Source organism: Schistocerca americana, chromosome 5, assembly GCF_021461395.2.
Source record: "Schistocerca americana isolate TAMUIC-IGC-003095 chromosome 5, iqSchAmer2.1, whole genome shotgun sequence".
NCBI lineage: Eukaryota > Metazoa > Arthropoda > Insecta > Orthoptera > Acrididae > Schistocerca > Schistocerca americana.
The window spans coordinates 688,576,304-688,594,789 of record NC_060123.1 but is presented as its reverse complement, the minus strand read 5'-3'; the positions used below and the strand labels follow the sequence as shown (position 1 = coordinate 688,594,789).

Genomic DNA, 18,486 nt, shown 5'->3' with positions numbered 1-18,486 from the left:
GGGTCGACAAGAGGTTCTCGAACTTACACCACATATAGCTTGAACAGCGCGTTTCTGACGATGTTATGGGGTCAATACAGGGACACACAGGGATGTGGAGCTCCGTGTTCAACAATGACCTGAATACGGTGTGCCCCGAAACACCTGTGTCTGTGCCAGCACTGTGTTCTGTCGCCAGATGCCTCAGATCGCTGCCTACACTGGGTTACACAGTGTGGGGTCCTCCGACCTTTGCGTTTTGTGAAGAGACATGGACGTACAGTACCATACAGTCTACGCGTTATTTCACCCTCCTCCAGCTACTTTCCATACGTGCTCACGTCAGTAGTACGCAAACAGCCGTTTCAGATATTTTCGTTTCCAGCCGCAGCAATGTCAAAATTACTTGCATCAGTGGATTTCCACATTTGTGTCCCGTATCTTCGCTATAATGACTGCCCATTCGTCTGTCTTCCGCATACATTCCTTACTGTGTCACGTGTCCGCAACACCACCAGGAGGCATTCAGCCCTGCGTAGGGAAGTGGTCACAATGTTTTGGCTTGTCAGTGTATTTCCCTTCAGTTTTCTGGCTGTCATGGTGAGTAAACTACGTGTGCCTTAGGAAAAAATTCTAGTACTTTTTAACCTCTCAGAGTTTCATCTGAGACAGTCACTTTGCAAATGGTCAATACATCAGATCTAATATCCATATACACTAAAGTTTGTGTATAATTATAGCACCCCCTGAAAGTAGCCCAAATGAATGGAAAATTGGGTTATGTAGAGGAGCCAAATGTACATCTCGTCATCTTGCTCATCCAATACACTTGGTGACAAATACATAAATGTGGCAGAAAGAGAACGTCCTGTTGTTATAAGGTAGTTTCCTTGTAAATGGCAGCTGTACAAGTTCAGCGCATGGCGAAACAGTGTAAAGCATCAGCTAAGGGCAAAATACATGACGACACAGTTTAGCAACAATTTACATCGAGTTATTAACCCTTTGAGTACCAATAGTTTCTACCTGAAACCAACACTTTATTCTTCATCTACATCAACATCTACGTGGATACTCTGCAAATCACATTTAAGTGCATGGCAGATGGTTAATCGAACCACCTTCACAATTTTCTATTATTCCAATCTCGTACAGCGTGTGGAAAGAATTAACACCTATATCTTTCCATACGAGCTCTATTATTATTATTATTATTATTATTGAATTACTAGTACCGCCGACCGGTGTGGCCGAGCGGTTCTAGGCGCTACAGTCTGGAACCGCGCGACCACTACGGTCGCAGGTTCGAATCCTGCCTCGGGCATGGGTGTGTGTGATGTCCTTAAGTTAGTTAGGTTTAAGTAGTTCTAAGTTCTAGGGGACTGATGACCTCAGAAGTTAAGTCCTATAGTGCTCAGAGCCTTTTTTTACTAGTTCCTTTGGCATTAAAACAATATTGTTGAAAGACAGAGACATCTAGTGGTACACTGAGGTACTTCTACGAATGTAGTGCATTGTGGCAGCCATTTATGGTGCTCAAAGCAACAGTCCCTCCGGAGACCCTGCTAGGTGATTGTAGGAGACTGTGACGTGCGGTTCTTTTTGTAATGTCCATATTGAGGTGATCATTGACAGTAAAAGTATTTCTTGCCCGCCCGGCTATCCGCGCGGTCTAACACGCTGCTTCCCGAGCGGGTAGGCATGCCGGTCCCTGGCACAAATCCGCCCGGCAGATTAGTATCGAGGTCCAGTGTGCTGGTCAGTCTGTGGATGGTTTTTAAGGCAGTTTTCCATCTGCCTCGGCGAATGCGGGCTGGTTCCCCTTATTCCACCCCAGTTACACTATCTCGGCGATTGCTGCACAAGCAGTCTCCACATACGCGTACACTATAATTACTGTACCACGCAAACATTGGGGTTACACTCGTCTGGAATGAGACGTTCCCGGAGGGTCCTCTGTGGGCCGAACTACACAATAACCCTGTCTTCGGTGTGGGACGGCGGTGGGGCGGGTGGACTGCTGTGGCCTGCTGTGGGGTTGTCAGCCACTGAGGGCTGCAGTAGGGCAAAGCCTCTCCGTCGTTTCTAGTTCCCCAGTTCAGTATACCATACACAATAGACAAGTATATCTTGAGCTATTATAATGTAATTTATGTTAGTAATTCTGCTTGGAGTGGCTTCAAATGAAATCGCTGGAGTAGTATGTAGTTTTAATACAAAATGTAGCAAATTTTCGGACCATCTTTGCTTGTTTTTTAGAGCTACAATTTGTTTTAAGCATTTTGAATTAACGTAAGATTCGAGATGTGGGATTTTCTTTTGTAAAAAAAAAAACAAATTTGCTTTAAAATGTATCACATGAAATGGTGAGTGACTGAAAACTGTATGTCCTAGTGGTTCCAAAGTGAAACCACCTCAATTGGTCATTTATTTTGGCAATTTCTTATTGTAATCATTTCTTCTTATGATAAAAAATGTTACTTTTGTGAAAAATTTTATAACTTTGTCTTTTCATATTGTTGAGACTCAAAGGGATAATAGAAGTTTCACAGTATTTCACTGGGGTATGAAGACTGTGTATGGTAACATATGTTGATCAGCCAAAACATTATTACCACATCCCACCGTAATGTTGTATGCCACCCGGTGGGGTCGCAGGCATGTGACGCAGTAACGAATATACGTAAGCAGAGCAGTCATGGACGGGGATCACACTAGGGGGCTGCAAATGGGGAAATCCTTTCACAAAGGACAGCTTATTATATCGCAGAGCCTGTGAACGAGTACCTCGAGAACGGCGAATCTGGTCGAATAATCACGTGCTACTGTCGTGAGCATCTACAGAAAGAGGTAGTAAGACAGTAAAATTACCACTAAGCGCTAAATGGTTGGGCGTCCAAGACTCCTCACAAAACGTGGTGTTCGGAGGCTTGTCTGCTCTTTAAAGTAGGGTAGATGGTGATCTGTGGCATCTCTGCCGAAAGAACACTGGTGCACGCATACGTGTTTCAGAGCACACTGTTCATCATACGTTGTTGGATATGGAGCTTCACAACAGACCACCCTATGTTTTCACATGTTGGTCCAACGACGTCGTCAATAACGATTGCAGTGGGCACAGGACCATCTGGATTCGACTGTCGATCAATGGAAACGTGTCGGCTCTTTGGGTGAATCACATTTTTGTTACTCTTGTTCTGTGGTCGTCTCTACAAATGCCGTCATCGAGGTGAATGACGACTCAAAACGTGCAATGCGCCACAGATGCAGGCTGGTGGGAGCAGTATTATGCTGTGGGAGACATTCTGCTGCGCATGCATTTGACCTGTGGTAGTAATTGAAGACACACTAACATCTGAGAACCACTTGCATCCTTTCATACTTGATATCTGCCCTGACAGTGATGTCATCTTTCAGCAGTGTAATTGTCCATGTCTCAGAGCCAGAACCATGGTACAGTGGTTTGAGGAGCATTATAGCGAACTCACATTGACGTCTCAGTGACCAAATTCGCCTGATGTAAATCTTACGGAACCCATACCAAATTACATGATCTGTGCGTAGACATCTAATGCCACAACCTCCACAAACCTACCAGCACTCTGTCAGATCCTGGGTTCACCGAGTCAGTGATGTATTTCGTTCCAAGGACAAACAAATACGTTATTGGGTAGGTGGTCATAATGTTTTGGCTCGTTAGCATAGTTCCTCGTTCACTTGCACTGATCTGTGTTCAGACATCGGTATAGTCAAAAATACAGTGTATGATGACTAAACCGGCCGGTTCCAGGCGCTACAGTCTGGAACCGCGCGACCGCTACGGTCTCAGGTTCGAATCCTGCCTCGGGCATGGATGTGTGTGATGTCCTTAGGTTAGTTAGGTTTAAGTAGTTCTAAGTTGTAGGGCACTGATGACCTCAGCAGTCAAGTCCCATAGTGCTCAGAGCCATATGCCGTGTGCCTGCTTATATTGAGGTTTGGTAGATGAATGTCCAGTAGTGAAGTATTTGTGTAATGTAACGCAGTTGGATAGCATACTCCTTGTCAGGTGCGGGGTCTGTGGAGTGTAAAATTGACCATGTTGGGCCTGATGCTCTTATTTGTAGGCTGTGTCCCATATATTATGGAGGACACGTCTGCTAGAAAGGTCGATGCTACACCAAGATGATTGAACGAAGAGTTATCTGATGAAGTGGTAATATGAAAGCCAATGCCAGTAGACATGATCAATGGCAAAGTCACGCGAGTGGTTTGAATGCAACAGAATGACTGATCTCTGGCTAGTGGGCACATCGAAAGTATCTTGGATATTTTGCATGCTTATATTACACAGTTTTTCATAAGAATCTGATGGACTGAAATGTATTGGACCAAGCAGTGAAACCATAGAATGGGACACCTGCCATCTGGGTCACATGGTCATGAAGAATTATACAACTGCACTCTCATAGTTGGTTCAGTGCTGTGAAACTGCAGCAGCTGTGATGATGCATGTATTGACCTGATCAATAGAAGGGATTCATAGAAATTATCTGGACTATATGGCCACAGAATGAGATGACTGCTATCTTGTCCAGACTGATGTGACAAACTGAACAGCTTCTCATGCAGTTTTGGCTCTATGCTGGAGGACTAGAATTCTGTGTCGACCTGATAGGTGGAGGAGAGCCAGGCAGAGAAATGACCGCTCCATGTAATGAGGGTGGATGTCTTCTTATCCACATCTCCATGATGAACTGTGCAACTCCACCCACAGTTTGGCTTGGTGTGGGAGCACTGCTGCAAATGTGAACCCATCTAGCTCAGCAGTTTGTACTGTCTGATGTGAATTTCATTGCCTATTCAAAGAACGACGATTACGTCAGCTTCCCCTCACATTCTAGCTCTGCGACGTGTTTGTCACAGTCTCCTATCGTCCATGGTTTATGCTTGATTGACTTGCTGGTAAACTGCATGGAGGGAGATTTCCCAGAAACGTACCCAGGTTTTCCTTGATTCTTTGGTATGATGATAAGAGACTCTGATCGGGCTCTCATCCTCCATTGAGTCTTAAAGTCAGAGATCGTGTAAACTTGTGTAATCCTGATGGCTGATCTGTTGTCCTGTTTTTAACCTCCAAGTGAGGTGGTGTAATTGTAAAATACTTGACTCGTATATTTGAGGAGCACACCACTGATAGGAGCATGCTTCTTTTGCACTCCAGATCGCCAGACCTATCACACATTGAGAAGATGTGGGATGGGGATGAGTGAGACGGGCGCTCCTTGGATCCGGGTCAGACCTATGTCTATGAGCTGTGCTCACAGATTTGGGATTAGGAAGTAAGGCTACAGCTTTAGACGTCTTGTGAAGTCCATCGCGAGACCTGTGGTTGTCATCGTAAGTTCGATGCCCTGTGCAGAAGGTGTGAAGTATTCAGCATTGTAATTGACAGATGCACTGATTTATTGTACAAGATCACAGTGCAGCAGATGAAATAGTTCATAAGCTGTCCATGGAAAGTGAAAGTTCTTTAGGGTCCAAAACAGGACAAGATCGTTTTACTAGAATGTTGAAGGTTTCAAAGCCAGGTTACTGTATGCAGTAGCAGAGTCCTTCACTGAACTAATGCTGTATGTATCCAAGTCTACAGGTAACAGCAGGTTTCCTCGATTGTTTGAGGTGAAGCCACTGGCTGCTTGATGGTCTGAGATGTTCTTGGACGGCTGAAGCCAGTCCCTATTAGAGATCAGGAATGAAGCAGCTACGAGTCCAATGTTGAGGGATGCATACGTTAGAAATCAAGACGCGACTTTTACATAAATTTTAACCTGGCTTACTTACTTCCTCCTTTAGTCCCCTGAGTATGACGAGTCTGACAGTGATGGCGCTATGGTCGCTTTCTGTTCTTAGACTTGTTCCCCCTATTAAAACGTGCGGGAGTGTAAAGCCATTATCCAGCACAGAAGTTAAGTGCACGATCTTGCTGTGATCGTTAGCACTGATAGGGCGGAAATTACTGAGTCTCTGGATAAGATTGCCTCTAATGAAGCTGTCTTTTGTAAGTCTTTGAAGATTGTAAGTCCAAAATTACGTGATGCTATATATACAGTTGAAAATTTGCCCCATAAGTGTGAGAGTGATGTATGGTGAAAGTTCGATGCTGTTGTCCAGACTTCAGATGGAAAATATAAAAAAGTTGTCCAGTGCAAGCAATAAGGTTGTATTCTTGTTTAATAAATTTACAGCACTCTTTCAAAAAAAATTTTCTCGCACACACAAGTTGTCATAGTCCATTTGTACCTGTAAATAGACTCTTGTGATAAGTTTTTAGTTAAATGGGCAGTGGTAGATATTGTTGAGTGTCTGACCATACAAAGATGATAAGTTTGAAGATGATGCCATAGAGTCCACTGGAGAGTAAAAAGCAAATTTAACGAACTCATTTCTGATCTCTAGTCCCTATACACTAGCCATACACTGTAGTTTAGGGCACCACTCATCGTGTTGCAAGTGGCTTTTAGCATCAGTTACACTGTATGTCAGCAGCTGTGCAGTCTCAATACTGAAGTCTCAGTTGCCATCACGCTGGGATACAAGAAGCTGTCTCTAATTCAGTTGCTCCTGAGTGTATTTTGCTTGTGAAATATGGAAACTGTGATATGAACTATTGTGAGAAATGTTTTTTTGCCAGAACAGGTGGGGAACCCAGACCACCCAGCATACACGGAGTTGTTCAATTCAGACGCCATTGCACCATTCACATTCTGGCAGCGTCTGAAGCACTCGCTGGCATATGTTTACACACGTCTGGGCTACCGCTGGTTGTCGGACAGGCAGGTGGACGCCTTGGTGCATGACGTCTTCGGTCCAGGAGTGCCGCCTACGCACCAGATTGTGCGCAACGCCAGCCTTGTGCTGCTCAACACCCACTGGAGCATCGACCAAGTCATCCCCAGGGTGCCTGCCCTCGTAGAAGTTGCTGGTCTGCATGTTCCAGAGCCCAAACCTCTGCCACAGGTGGGTAGCATGGTGTGGCATACTCTCACTTCTGGGGGATGAGCTCCTTTTCTGATTAGAATTATTTGCTTCAAGTTACTCTTGATGGGTCAGTGTATGGGCAACTGAAAGAACGCAGGTCATACAGTTCAGTACCATTAGCATATTCCAACTCGTATTAACCTGCTATACCACCAAAGAATAATGTGGAGGGTAGATAATTCTAAGTTCTTAAGTGTGCATATTGCTGGGAAAAAATATAAAAACCATATATTGCCAGAAGAATAATTACCAACTTGGGGAATATCAAAGTCAGTAATTTAACACATTTTTCTATATTTCCATGAACTGATTCCTTATGGAATAATACCTAAGGATAACAAATCACTAAGGCAAGAACTATTCGTTGCACAGAAGGAAGTAATTAGTATAATGTGATGGGTTCCTGTCATACACCTAGAATGCATCTCTTTAAGCAACTGGGAACATTAACCACAGCCGCACAGTACCTTTATTCACATTATAAATTTGTCTTCAGCAATTCATCTGACTTTGAAAATTATAGGAACATTTACAAGTACAACACTAGAAGGGAAAATGTGCTGTGTCACCCTTTAATGAACTTAACTTTGGCACAAAAATGGCTGAAATATGCAGCTATAAAACTCGTTGATGATATGGCCATGGAAATAACTTCCTGTGTTTGTTTCATTGGTATGTTCCATATGATAATGTTTATCATCAGTATGATCTAGAAGTACATAACTAACTAAGTACCTAAAACAGGTTCCTGTAGCTCCACCCAGTGTATCTGGGGGCACAAAAGCTCTAGCAACTCCTGGTCTCAGGTATGATAACATCTGTTCAAACTATGTTCATTCACAAAATGCACTACATTTCATATGAAGGTCAGTTGTGTATTACTTGATACTCTCTGGACAGCAATGGCCTCAGATACCTGTCATTCACAGTCAATTTTTGAGAAGCGTAGATGGATCAGTTGTTAAGAGTTCCTGATTCCATTTCTACTAAAGAAATTTGCTTGTAATTCCTCAGAATGGTGTTTCCATAGACATACCATATTTGCTACACTGGGCAACCGACAGTCGATACCATTTTACTCTGTTCATTTGTAGTTCCAAAACCATTTTGCATTGTTCTGACAGGGGAAATGTAATCATATAACATTCAGAAAGTCAGGAAAAGGCAGTGAAATCTTGTGCAAAATTATGCCAGTGTGCCAGTGTACTACAATGTGGTGTCCTATAGCCTTTTCACTTACAGTGGTAGTAGTTATAGCTAAATTGAATATATTAACCCTTTAACTGCTATTATCCCATTTCCAGATTGACTAAAATACAGCATTTAGTTCAAGGTTATTTCATTTTATTTTTAATTTTACATCCATTTTCCCAGTCTCTGCATTAATCAGGTAACAGAAAAATAAATGCAGGTTGAAGGAAAATAATTTTACAGTTTATGAGTTAATATTACATGTTTAAATTCAGCTGTTTATATAATTTAACTTCTATAATTTATAGTTTAAAATTGTGAGGAATAAAATAAAATGGAAAAAAAGCATTGGTATCTGCAGGAATTGAACAGCTGTTTAAATATATTTCAATTCTATAATTTATAGTTTAAATTGTGATGAATAAAATAAAATGAAAAAAAGCATTAGTATCTGCAGGAATTGAACATGCATTGCCAAATTGTCAGTCTGTGCTTCAGACCTCTTGCCCACAATGGGATTATGATGCTTGTTCTATAAAAAGCACTCACACTCTGTGCTTCTTGGACAATATGCTACAGGCAGTCTCAAAGAAAAATACAGAGCTTTTGTATTCCATAATCTACGGCAAATCATTGACTTCAGATTAAATATTTTTTCAGACCATGATTCCTAAAACTACCTTGATATTCACCTGAATTACTCTCTGCTGTTGTTTTTACTCTGTTCAAGATAATGTTAGAAAACATGCTGTATGCAACTGGTTGCAAAGCAATTCTTCTGTTGTTTATAACATCTTGTTAGTTGCATTTCGTATGCAGTTGATGTATCATGGCCACTTTCAACTCTCCTGGGGAGTTTTTGTGTTCTCCAAGTTTTCTCAGAGATTAATTTAGGCTTATTTTTTAGTTTTGGTAGAGACCATTTCAAAAGTTGTGCTGTAATCCTTTGATAGTTGGGGATCACCCTTCTTCAAGATGTTCGTGAGTGTCTGTGTATTTGAGCTTAAGGATTGGTTCTGGACAGTGAAGACGCTGACCAAAATATTTTGCAAGTAGTTTTTAGGTTTACATTTGAGGCACATAAACTTAACTCTTTAAATCTCACTTTCTGCTCGAAAAGTCTACTGGAAAAGGGCCTGTTCAGCAGATTATGTACAGATCACCTACATAAAACACTTTTGTACTAAATTTCTTCATATACTTGCTTGTTTTACGACTATCTAGCCTGTAGTCTTTTGACTTACAAGAGTAGTAATGATAACTAAATTGAATGTGTTAATTTTACGTACATAAATTGCACTGTTATTTTTATATTTTATAATTAATAGACCCGTGGTCTAGGGGTAGCGTCTTTGATTCATAATCAAAACGTCTTCGGTCCCGGGTTCGATCCCCGCCACTGCTTAAATTTTGATAAAAAATCAGCATTGGCCGCCGAAGACTTCCGGCATAAGAAGTCAGCCTCATTGTGCCAACGGCCTTGTCAAAGAGGGCGGAGGAGCGGACAGAGGTTCAGGGCACCCTCTTGTCCTAGGGGTGGGAAACTGCCCCTAAAGGCGGAAGAATCAGCAATGATCAACGACATGAGGATGCAGAAGGCAATGGAAAACACTGCATTAAAGACACGTAACGTGTATCCACAGGACATGTGGCCTGTAATTGAAGAAGAGTCATGATGATCTCTCCATTTGCAAAAGATTCCGGAATAGTCCCCCATTCGGATCTCCGGGAGGGGACTGCCAAGGGGGAGGTTACCATGAGAAAAAGATTGAATAATCAACGAAAGGATAACGTTCTACGAGTCGGGGCGTGGAATGTCAGAAGCTTGAACGTGATAGGGAAACTAGAAAATCTGAAAAGGGAAATGCAAAGGCTCAATCTAGATATAGTAGGGGTCAGTGAAGTGAAGTGGAAGAAAGACAAGGATTTCTGTTCAGATGAGTATCGGGTAATATCAACAGCAGCAGAAAATGGTATAACAGGTGTAGATTCGTTATGAATAGGAAGGTAGGGCAGAGGGTGTGTTACTGTGAACAGTTCAATGACCGGGTTGTTCTAATCAGAATTGACAGCAGACCAACACCGACAACGATAGTCCAGGTATACATGCCGACGTCGCAAGCTGAAGATGAACAGATAGAGAAAGTGTATGAGGATATTGAAAGGGTAATGCAGTATGTAAAGGGGGACGAAAATCTAATAGTCATGGGCGACTGGAATGCAGTTGTAGGGGAAGGAGTAGAAGAAAAGGTTACAGGAGAATATGGGCTTGGGACAAGGAATGAAAGATGAGAAAGACTAATTGAGTTCTGTAACAAGTTTCAGCTAGTAATAGCGAATACCCTGTTCAAGAATCACAAGAGGAGGAGGTATACTTGGAAAAGGCCGGGAGATACGGGAAGATTTCAATTAGATTACATCATGGTCAGACAGACATTCCGAAATCAGATACTGGATTGTAAGGCGTACCCAGGAGCAGATATAGACTCAGATCACAATATAGTAGTGATGAAGAGTAGGCTGAAGTTCAAGACATTAGTCAGAAAGAATCAATACGCAAAGAAGTGGGATACGGAAGTACTAAGGAATGACGAGATACGTTTGAAGTTCTCTACCGCTATAGATACAGCTATAAGGAATAGTGCAGTAGGCAGTACAGTTGAAGAGGAATGGACATCTCTAAAAAGGGCCATCACAGATGTTGGGAAGGAAAACATAGGTACAAAGAAGGTAGCTGCGAAGAAACCATGGGTAACAGAAGAAATACTTCAGTTGATTGATGAAAGGAGGAAGTACAAACATGTTCCGGGAAAATCAGGAATACAGAAATACAAGTCGCTGAGGAATGAAATAAATAGGAAGTGCAGGAAAGCTAAGACGAAATGGCTGCAGGAAAAATGTGAAGACATCGAAAAAGATATGATTGTCGGAAGGACAGACTCTGCATACAGGAAAGTCAAAACAACCTTTGGTGACATTAAAAGCAACGGTGGTAACATTAAGAGTGCAACGGGAATTCCACTGTTAAATGCAGAGGAGAGAGCAGACAGGTGGAAAGAATACATTGAAAGCCTCTATGAGGGTGAAGATTTGTCTGATGTGATAGAAGAAGAAACGGGAGTCGATTTAGAAGAGATAGGGGATCCAGTATTAGAATCGGAATTTAAAAGAGCTTTGGAGGACTTACGGTCAAATAAGGCAGAAGGGATAGATAACATTCCATCAGAATTTATAAATCATTGGGGGAAGTGACAACAAAACGACTATTCACGTTGGTGTGTAGAATATATGAGTCTGGCGACATACCATCTGACTTTCGGAAAAGCATCATCCACACAATTCCGAAGACGGCAAGAGCTGACAAGTGCGAGATTTATCGCACAATCAGCTTAACAGCTCATGCATCGAAGCTGCTTACAAGAATAATATACAGAAGAATGGAAAAGAAAATTGAGAATGCGCTAGGTGACGATCAGTTTGGCTTTAGGAAAAGTAAAGGGACGAGAGAGGTAATTCTGACGTTACGGCTGATAATGGATGCAAGGCTAAAGAAAAATCAAGACACTTTCATAGGATTTGTCGACCTGGAAAAAGCGTTCGACAATATAAAATGGTGCAAGCTGTTCGAGATTCTGAAAAAAGTAGGGGGTAAGCTACGGGTCGTATACAACATGTACAACAACCAAGAGGGAATAATAAGAGTGGACGATCAAGAACGAAGTGCTCGTATTAAGAAGGGTGTAAGACAAGGCTGTAGCCTTTCGCCCCTGCTCTTCAATCTGTACATCGAGGAAGTAATGATGGAAATAAAAGAAAGGTTCAGGAGTGGAATTAAAATACAAGGTGAAAGGATATCAATGAGACGATTCGCTGATGACATTGCTATCCTGAGTGAAGGTGAAGACGAATTAAATGATCTGCTGAACGGAATGAACAGTCTAATGAGTACACAGTATGGTTTGAGAGTAAATAGGAAAAAGACGAAGGTAATGAGTAGTAGAAATGAGAACAGCGAGAAACTTAACATCAGGATTGATGGTCACGAAGTCAATGAAGTTAGGGAATTCTGCTACCTAGGCAGTAAAATAACTAATGACGGACAGAGCAAGGAGGACATCAAAAGCAGACTCGCTATGGCAAAAAAGGCATTTCTGGCCGAGAGAAGTCTACTAATATCAAATACCGACCTTAATTTGAGGAAGAAGTTTCTGAGGATGTATGTCTGGAGTACAGCAGTAGTGAAAAACATGGACTGTGGGAAAACCGGAACAGAAGAGAATCGAAGCATTTGAGATGTGGTGCTTCAGACGAATGTTGAAAATTAGGTGGACTGGTAAGGTAAGGAACGAGGAGGTTCTACGCAGAATCGGAGAGGAAAAGAATATGTGGAAAAAACTGATAAGGAGAAGGGACAGGATGATAGGACATCTGCTAAGACATGAGGGAATGACTTCCATGGTACTAGAGGGAGCTGTAGAGGGAGAAACTGTAGAGGACGACAGAGATTGGAATACGTCAAGCAAATAATTGAGGACGTAGGTTGCAAGTGCTACTCTGAGATGAAGAGGTTAGCACAGGAAAGAAATTCTTGGCGGACCGCATCAAACCAATCAGTAGACTGATGACCAAAATAAGTTTAACATTGCAAGTAATAAAATAAAATAAAATGTTGGTATCAGTGGGAACTGAGTCTAGGTTGCAAATTAGCAATCTGTGCTTTACATCACTCACAAACAGTGCTGTAATGACTTTCCTTAAAAGTTCCTCATACTCTAACACTTGCACAATACGCTACATCCACTTTCAAACAGAAATATTGATCTGTCACTGTGAACAAGTAGCACTCATAGTGCTGGAGGTGATGACATCCCAACAGAGCATGCTCAGTGTTGCTACCCAGTTGATCGTAGTGTGGCTGACCATCATCTCAGCACTCAATAATGGTTTTTAGTTATCGTGGAGAAAGTGCTACAAGACATGTGTTCCTCCATTTTATTTGCATACCAGTACACATTCGAAGAGAAATGGTGTAAGTGCAGTGTAATTTCCGGCCCTCCTTTTGAAAAGAAATGGTGTATTTTAGTGTGATTTCTGGCTTGCATTCAAAGTGGGATAATTTTAGTGCAGTATTTACAGTGTGCCATAGCATAGTAGAACGTGATAACTAGGCTTCACTGGAACAAAGGAAGCGAATTCAGTTCAGCCACTATTCCAATCAACGAAAATACATAAATGCTCTGCCAGAAAGGGGTACTGCAAGAAAGATGAAGTTGCAAGCCACTTGATTGTTCAAGCCTGACAAATGAGGGGTGCTCTCAATGTACGGCAGTATTTTACCATACTTTGGAAATAAATGGTTAGAAGTAGTTTTGTAAACCATGTAACATTATATTTAGTAAGTTTCTAAATTGTGATGAAGTTTATTTTTACTTTTTCCATATTGTAATGTTTTAGGTTCATATTTTACGTCAATAAAGAACATCAATGAGAGAACATTAAATATTCATGTGCACATAATGGTGTGAAATGAAGTTTTTATTGCAGAAGTAGTCCAGAAGTTTCCTAAATGTAGCTCTGTCACAGCAGGTGTTAATAAAAATTTTGCACTGTGGTATTTTTGTTGACACTATACATCCTGTTGTCTACATTATGACAAATGATAAATAAAATATGACTGTTCACTACCTCATATTCTAATGAAAATGGAAATACAATCTTTATCAATATCATATTTGTAACATAGGATACAAGTACAGATATTTAATGATGTATAGAAGCAACCAGCCACAAATTACATTTAGGTTGCATTATTTGAAAAGCACCATTACTGGTTTAGAATCATTACAATTTATCATCAGATGGGTTTCATGCTTTTGTCAAAACACTTTTTCATTTGCTGGTGAGCTGTCCTAAGATAAACAATAACTCACAGTTACAGATGTGCCTTAAAAAGGACAGCACTACAGACTTGTGGTTGGAATACAACTTACATGAAATGTCTTGCTGGAAGATTTGTTTTCATAGTTTTTATCCAACAAAACATATTCATATTGTCATTTCTCAAAACAAATTTGCAATCCACACCACGTGTTTTGACTCAATTACAACATACCAAAACAAATACATAGTGGTTAGAAAGTACATGAGTGTCAATGATAGATTACAAGATACGGCATTTTGGGAAAGGAATCATATATTACTGTTCATTGAATTAAAAATGTATTTTGCATTAAATTTAATGTATTAAATACAGAGAAATAAAGGGATTAGTCACATTATTGATGTGAATTATACCATTAAAATTTATCTTACAAAATGGTAGAAAATAGGTATGGATAAGAAGCTATGTGAAGCTACATGTGCCAGTACATTACAATTTCTTAATATTTAACGCCAGGAAATTATAGGCTATGGATTATAAGATTTCATCAGTAGATAGGTGGATAAGATTTATTTATATTGGAGTGTGGGAAGTACATTCTGGATGTTTTTCAGGAAAAGAGTTTTAGCTAACTCTGTCTACTCATTAAGGAAATAGTCAAGGGAGATTTTTTTGTGTTTGAGTGTTTCTGTTTCCTCTGAAAGATTCATACTCAGTCTTATTTGTAATATTTTCATGTTGTTCACAATGTTTTTCATTGAATGGTTTTCCTCAGCATTGTGGACTGCAAATGTAGATTTAAGTTACCACATCATAAAGCATCAAGGTGTTCTTTGTATCTAATCTCAGACCCTCTGCCTGTCTGACCAATGTATGGTTTTTGAAATGAATTACATTTGGACTTGATTATGTCTGATTTACTGTAGAGGGCATAGGAAGAATTACTTTCTGTTGTAATTTACTACTGGTGGAAAAGCTGGCTTCAGTATTCTTATTTTTAAATAAATCAGCTATTTGCTATTATAGCAGACATGTATGGGGTAACAGTATATTTACGTTTGGTTTCTGTGGGATGTGGATTTGTTTTGGAGTGAATGTTGTGTGAATCGCTGTTCTGTGGACATGTGGTTGTATTTTGTGGTGGAGTTTATTATCAGTGGATCATAGCCATTATTGTTAACTATCTATTGAATTAATTTTGTTGAACTGTGGGACTAATAGTACAGTGTAGCATGGCTCTGAAAAGTGCCATTTTGTGTTGGAAGAGTTGTCAGAGTTGACATATGTGGGATGTAGGTTTCTGTCAATACTGAATTGATGTTTATGGTCACTGTTACAAATTTTAAGATCCAGAAAATTTATGCTTTAATTTGTTTCATATTTAACTGTGAATTTCATATTTTTATGTGTTTTACTGATGTCTGCTATTATTTTATCTAATTTTGATGAAGGCCTTACTGGCCGAAAGCTATATTTATGACAGTCCTTTCATTGCGCCTTTCTGTGACACAGCATCTCTGCTACATGATGAGTAGCAATTTTGCTTTTCGCAATATTGTTAAATTGTTATTCCCATTTTCATGAAATGTTATCAAATTCATACATGCAACTAAAGGAGTATATCGATAAATATGACAAGCACTCTCATGTCTATAACATTAGTATATGATTATGGTTAGCTGCTACCAAGTGGCTATGCCCTACCAGAGACATCTCCATAAACTCTTATAGCCTGCATGGAACATGACTTTGTCTTTCAGCATCATGCATCACTGATAGCTCTGGTGTTTGCATGAGATAAACAACTCTTGATAGTGATCTTGTTGAAGGAATTATGCTGATATTCATCAAAAACGATTTATGAATCCATCTGTTGATTGAGTCATTCATTGTACTTTATGTGGGGGATCACCTGAAAATACAATTCTACGCTGAATTCTAAATAGATTTCTGCATATATGATCCAATATTCTTAAAAACTACAAATTCGATAAGTATTCATGGAAAGGGCTTGTTCAATCCATGTAACAGAGAATTGGCACTGTATTGTGTGCAAAAAGGGTGCTCCACATAACATTAAACAGTCATTCTCAATTTTCATGAACTGTCATTAAGCTGATATTTGCAACTAGAGGACTTTCTTTCTTTCTTTCTTTGGGCCTTTGTCCTGCTTCAGTGCGGGGTTGGCCTTGTTATTATGGATTTGGTAGTGTTAGTTGCAGAGGGTGGTTGAGTGCCCTTCCTGCCGCCACCCTGAACCCCCCGGGACATAAGTAGTGTACCCCAGCTGTCTGCGTCTAGTGTAAGCCGTGAAATAGCGCGAATGTATTCAAATGTCTATGGGTCATGTAACTGAACGTGCAGACCAGTCCGGTAGTCACCTAGTGGAATGTGGAAAACCGCCTAAAAACCACATCCAGGCTGGCCGGCATACCGGCCCTCATCATTATTCTGCTGGGCGGATTTGATCCAGGGCCAGCGCGCCTACCCAAGTCCAGGAAGCAGCGGATTAGTGCTCTCGGCTACCTTGGTAGGTATTTGCAAAAGGCCTTTGTCAGTAATACTACTTGACTGTTAATTTTTTTGAATGCGTCTTATTCTCGGGTGTTATGGGCTTTCTATGGGGGGGTGGGGTGGGGGGGGGGGGGAGGTACAGACTATCAACAGGCATTCCATAGACAACGATTGTGTGAAAGTCAGCTTGCTCAGGCCCGGAAGGCCTCCAATGAGTCAGTGTTTGATACAGTTTTCCACGATCTCATCACATGAGCAAAATACAGAATATCATGCTAGATTCGTGACTGTATTGAAGAGTTCCTAGCAAATAGCATGTTTTTCTTAGTGTTTAAGTAACTAGCTCTGTTTGTTTGTGACTCTGGACAGTGGTGGGTACACCTGTCTGTGTTGATACTGTATTCCTTGGCTTCTGATTAGCCTTCGATAGAATTCAGCATTGTTGTCACAGGGACAGAAGGTGCATGCATATGGAATAGGTTCTCGGATGTGTGAGTGGCTTGAAGAGTTCTTAAGTAATAGAACCCAGTGTGTTGTCAACAATAGTGAGTGTTCTTCAGAGACTAGGGTATCATCAGGAGTGCCTAAGGGAAATGTGATAGGACTGGTATTGTTTTCTATGTACGTAAATTATTGGGCAGGCAGGGTGAGCAGCAATCTGCAGTTGTTTTACAATTAGAGTGGGGCTAAGTGTAAGAACATATTGGCATATGTATTTCTGCCTGTAGTGTTCAATGGCGGAAAAACAGCTGCCCAAATTCCTAATTGATGATGTGGTGTCAATGGGGGGGGGGGGGGGGGTCTTGGGCTATTTTGGCACTGAATTGACGATGGGCAGCTGGCCTGGGCAGACATCTCTGGCATGTGCAAAGCAGTACAGCCTGCTGCAGGCTACGGCAGCAAAAGGAGTTGGCACAGTCCACCGCCCACAACCCAGTCTCTGACATGGTACGGTGTGGCAATGGGATTGCAGTGTTTAAATAAAGATACAAGTAAGTACCTCTCCCATTCCTATCGCACTACACAATACTGTGACAAGCGTCTGACAAACAAAAGGTTTTAAAATTAGTATAAGAGTTTTAGTTTTGACAACCAGGAGGCTTCCCACCATTTTGAACTTAGTTGGTTACTGAATTTTGTGTCAATTTAAACACAGAACAAGCCAGCTCCAAACTCAGGGTGGCAATTTAAACATGTAAGCTGCACAAGTTTTAAACTAAAGGGTAGGTGGACTCATAGCACAACTGTAACGTCACAGGAGCTGGGCAGTGGTGAGTGTTTGATGGTTACATATGTTGCACCAGTGAGCTATACAGTTTTAAAGTTAAGGCATATCTCTCTCTTGGGTTTCAAACTTAGGGTGACAGTTGTTTGAACTGTGATGTCGGATTGACGGGTGGGTTATACGCCCACTAAACCCGCTGGGCAGAACAGGTAATAGGGTTGTGGAAAGGGCCAAAGGTTGAGGTCAGTTTTTCTTTCTAATTGTCATTTATTGTAATTTAATAACCTTTATAATCAAAGTGGCCCATAGCCGGACCTTTACCGAATGCAACACTTTTACGGCTGAAGGTCTCCAAACAAGAAATCTTAACAAATCAACAAGACAAAAATCCAATTGAGACCGCAATAAAATAATTTTTAAAAAACCAGCAAACATATGCAAAGTGCAGCCCTACTACACGACCTCCGTGAAACTTACTGAGGTGTTCATAATGGCGTCTATGTCGCTTTAAAGGCATTCTTGACTAACATTAACTCACCGCGTCCAATCGTTCAGGACCATTGAAGTGTGTGTTTGAAGAAAACCTGATTTGCATTCTCATAGTGCTGCTACCATCGGTGCTTTTATGTGACTGGCTCGAAATTTGAATAGACATCCTCTTTCAGATGTAGGAACA

The 18,486-nt window shown here is 41.0% G+C and overlaps 1 protein-coding gene across 1 annotated transcript in view; it reads left to right on the top strand.

The window, feature by feature from the left end:
* LOC124616117 (UDP-glycosyltransferase UGT5-like) overlaps positions 1 to 18,486 on the top strand; it is a 180,014-nt gene that overhangs the window by 95,718 nt on the left and 65,810 nt on the right. The window contains exon 4 of the mRNA XM_047144381.1: positions 6,658 to 6,978. Coding sequence (XP_047000337.1) covers positions 6,658 to 6,978 — 321 coding nt within the window. The remainder of the gene's footprint in view (positions 1 to 6,657; positions 6,979 to 18,486) is intronic.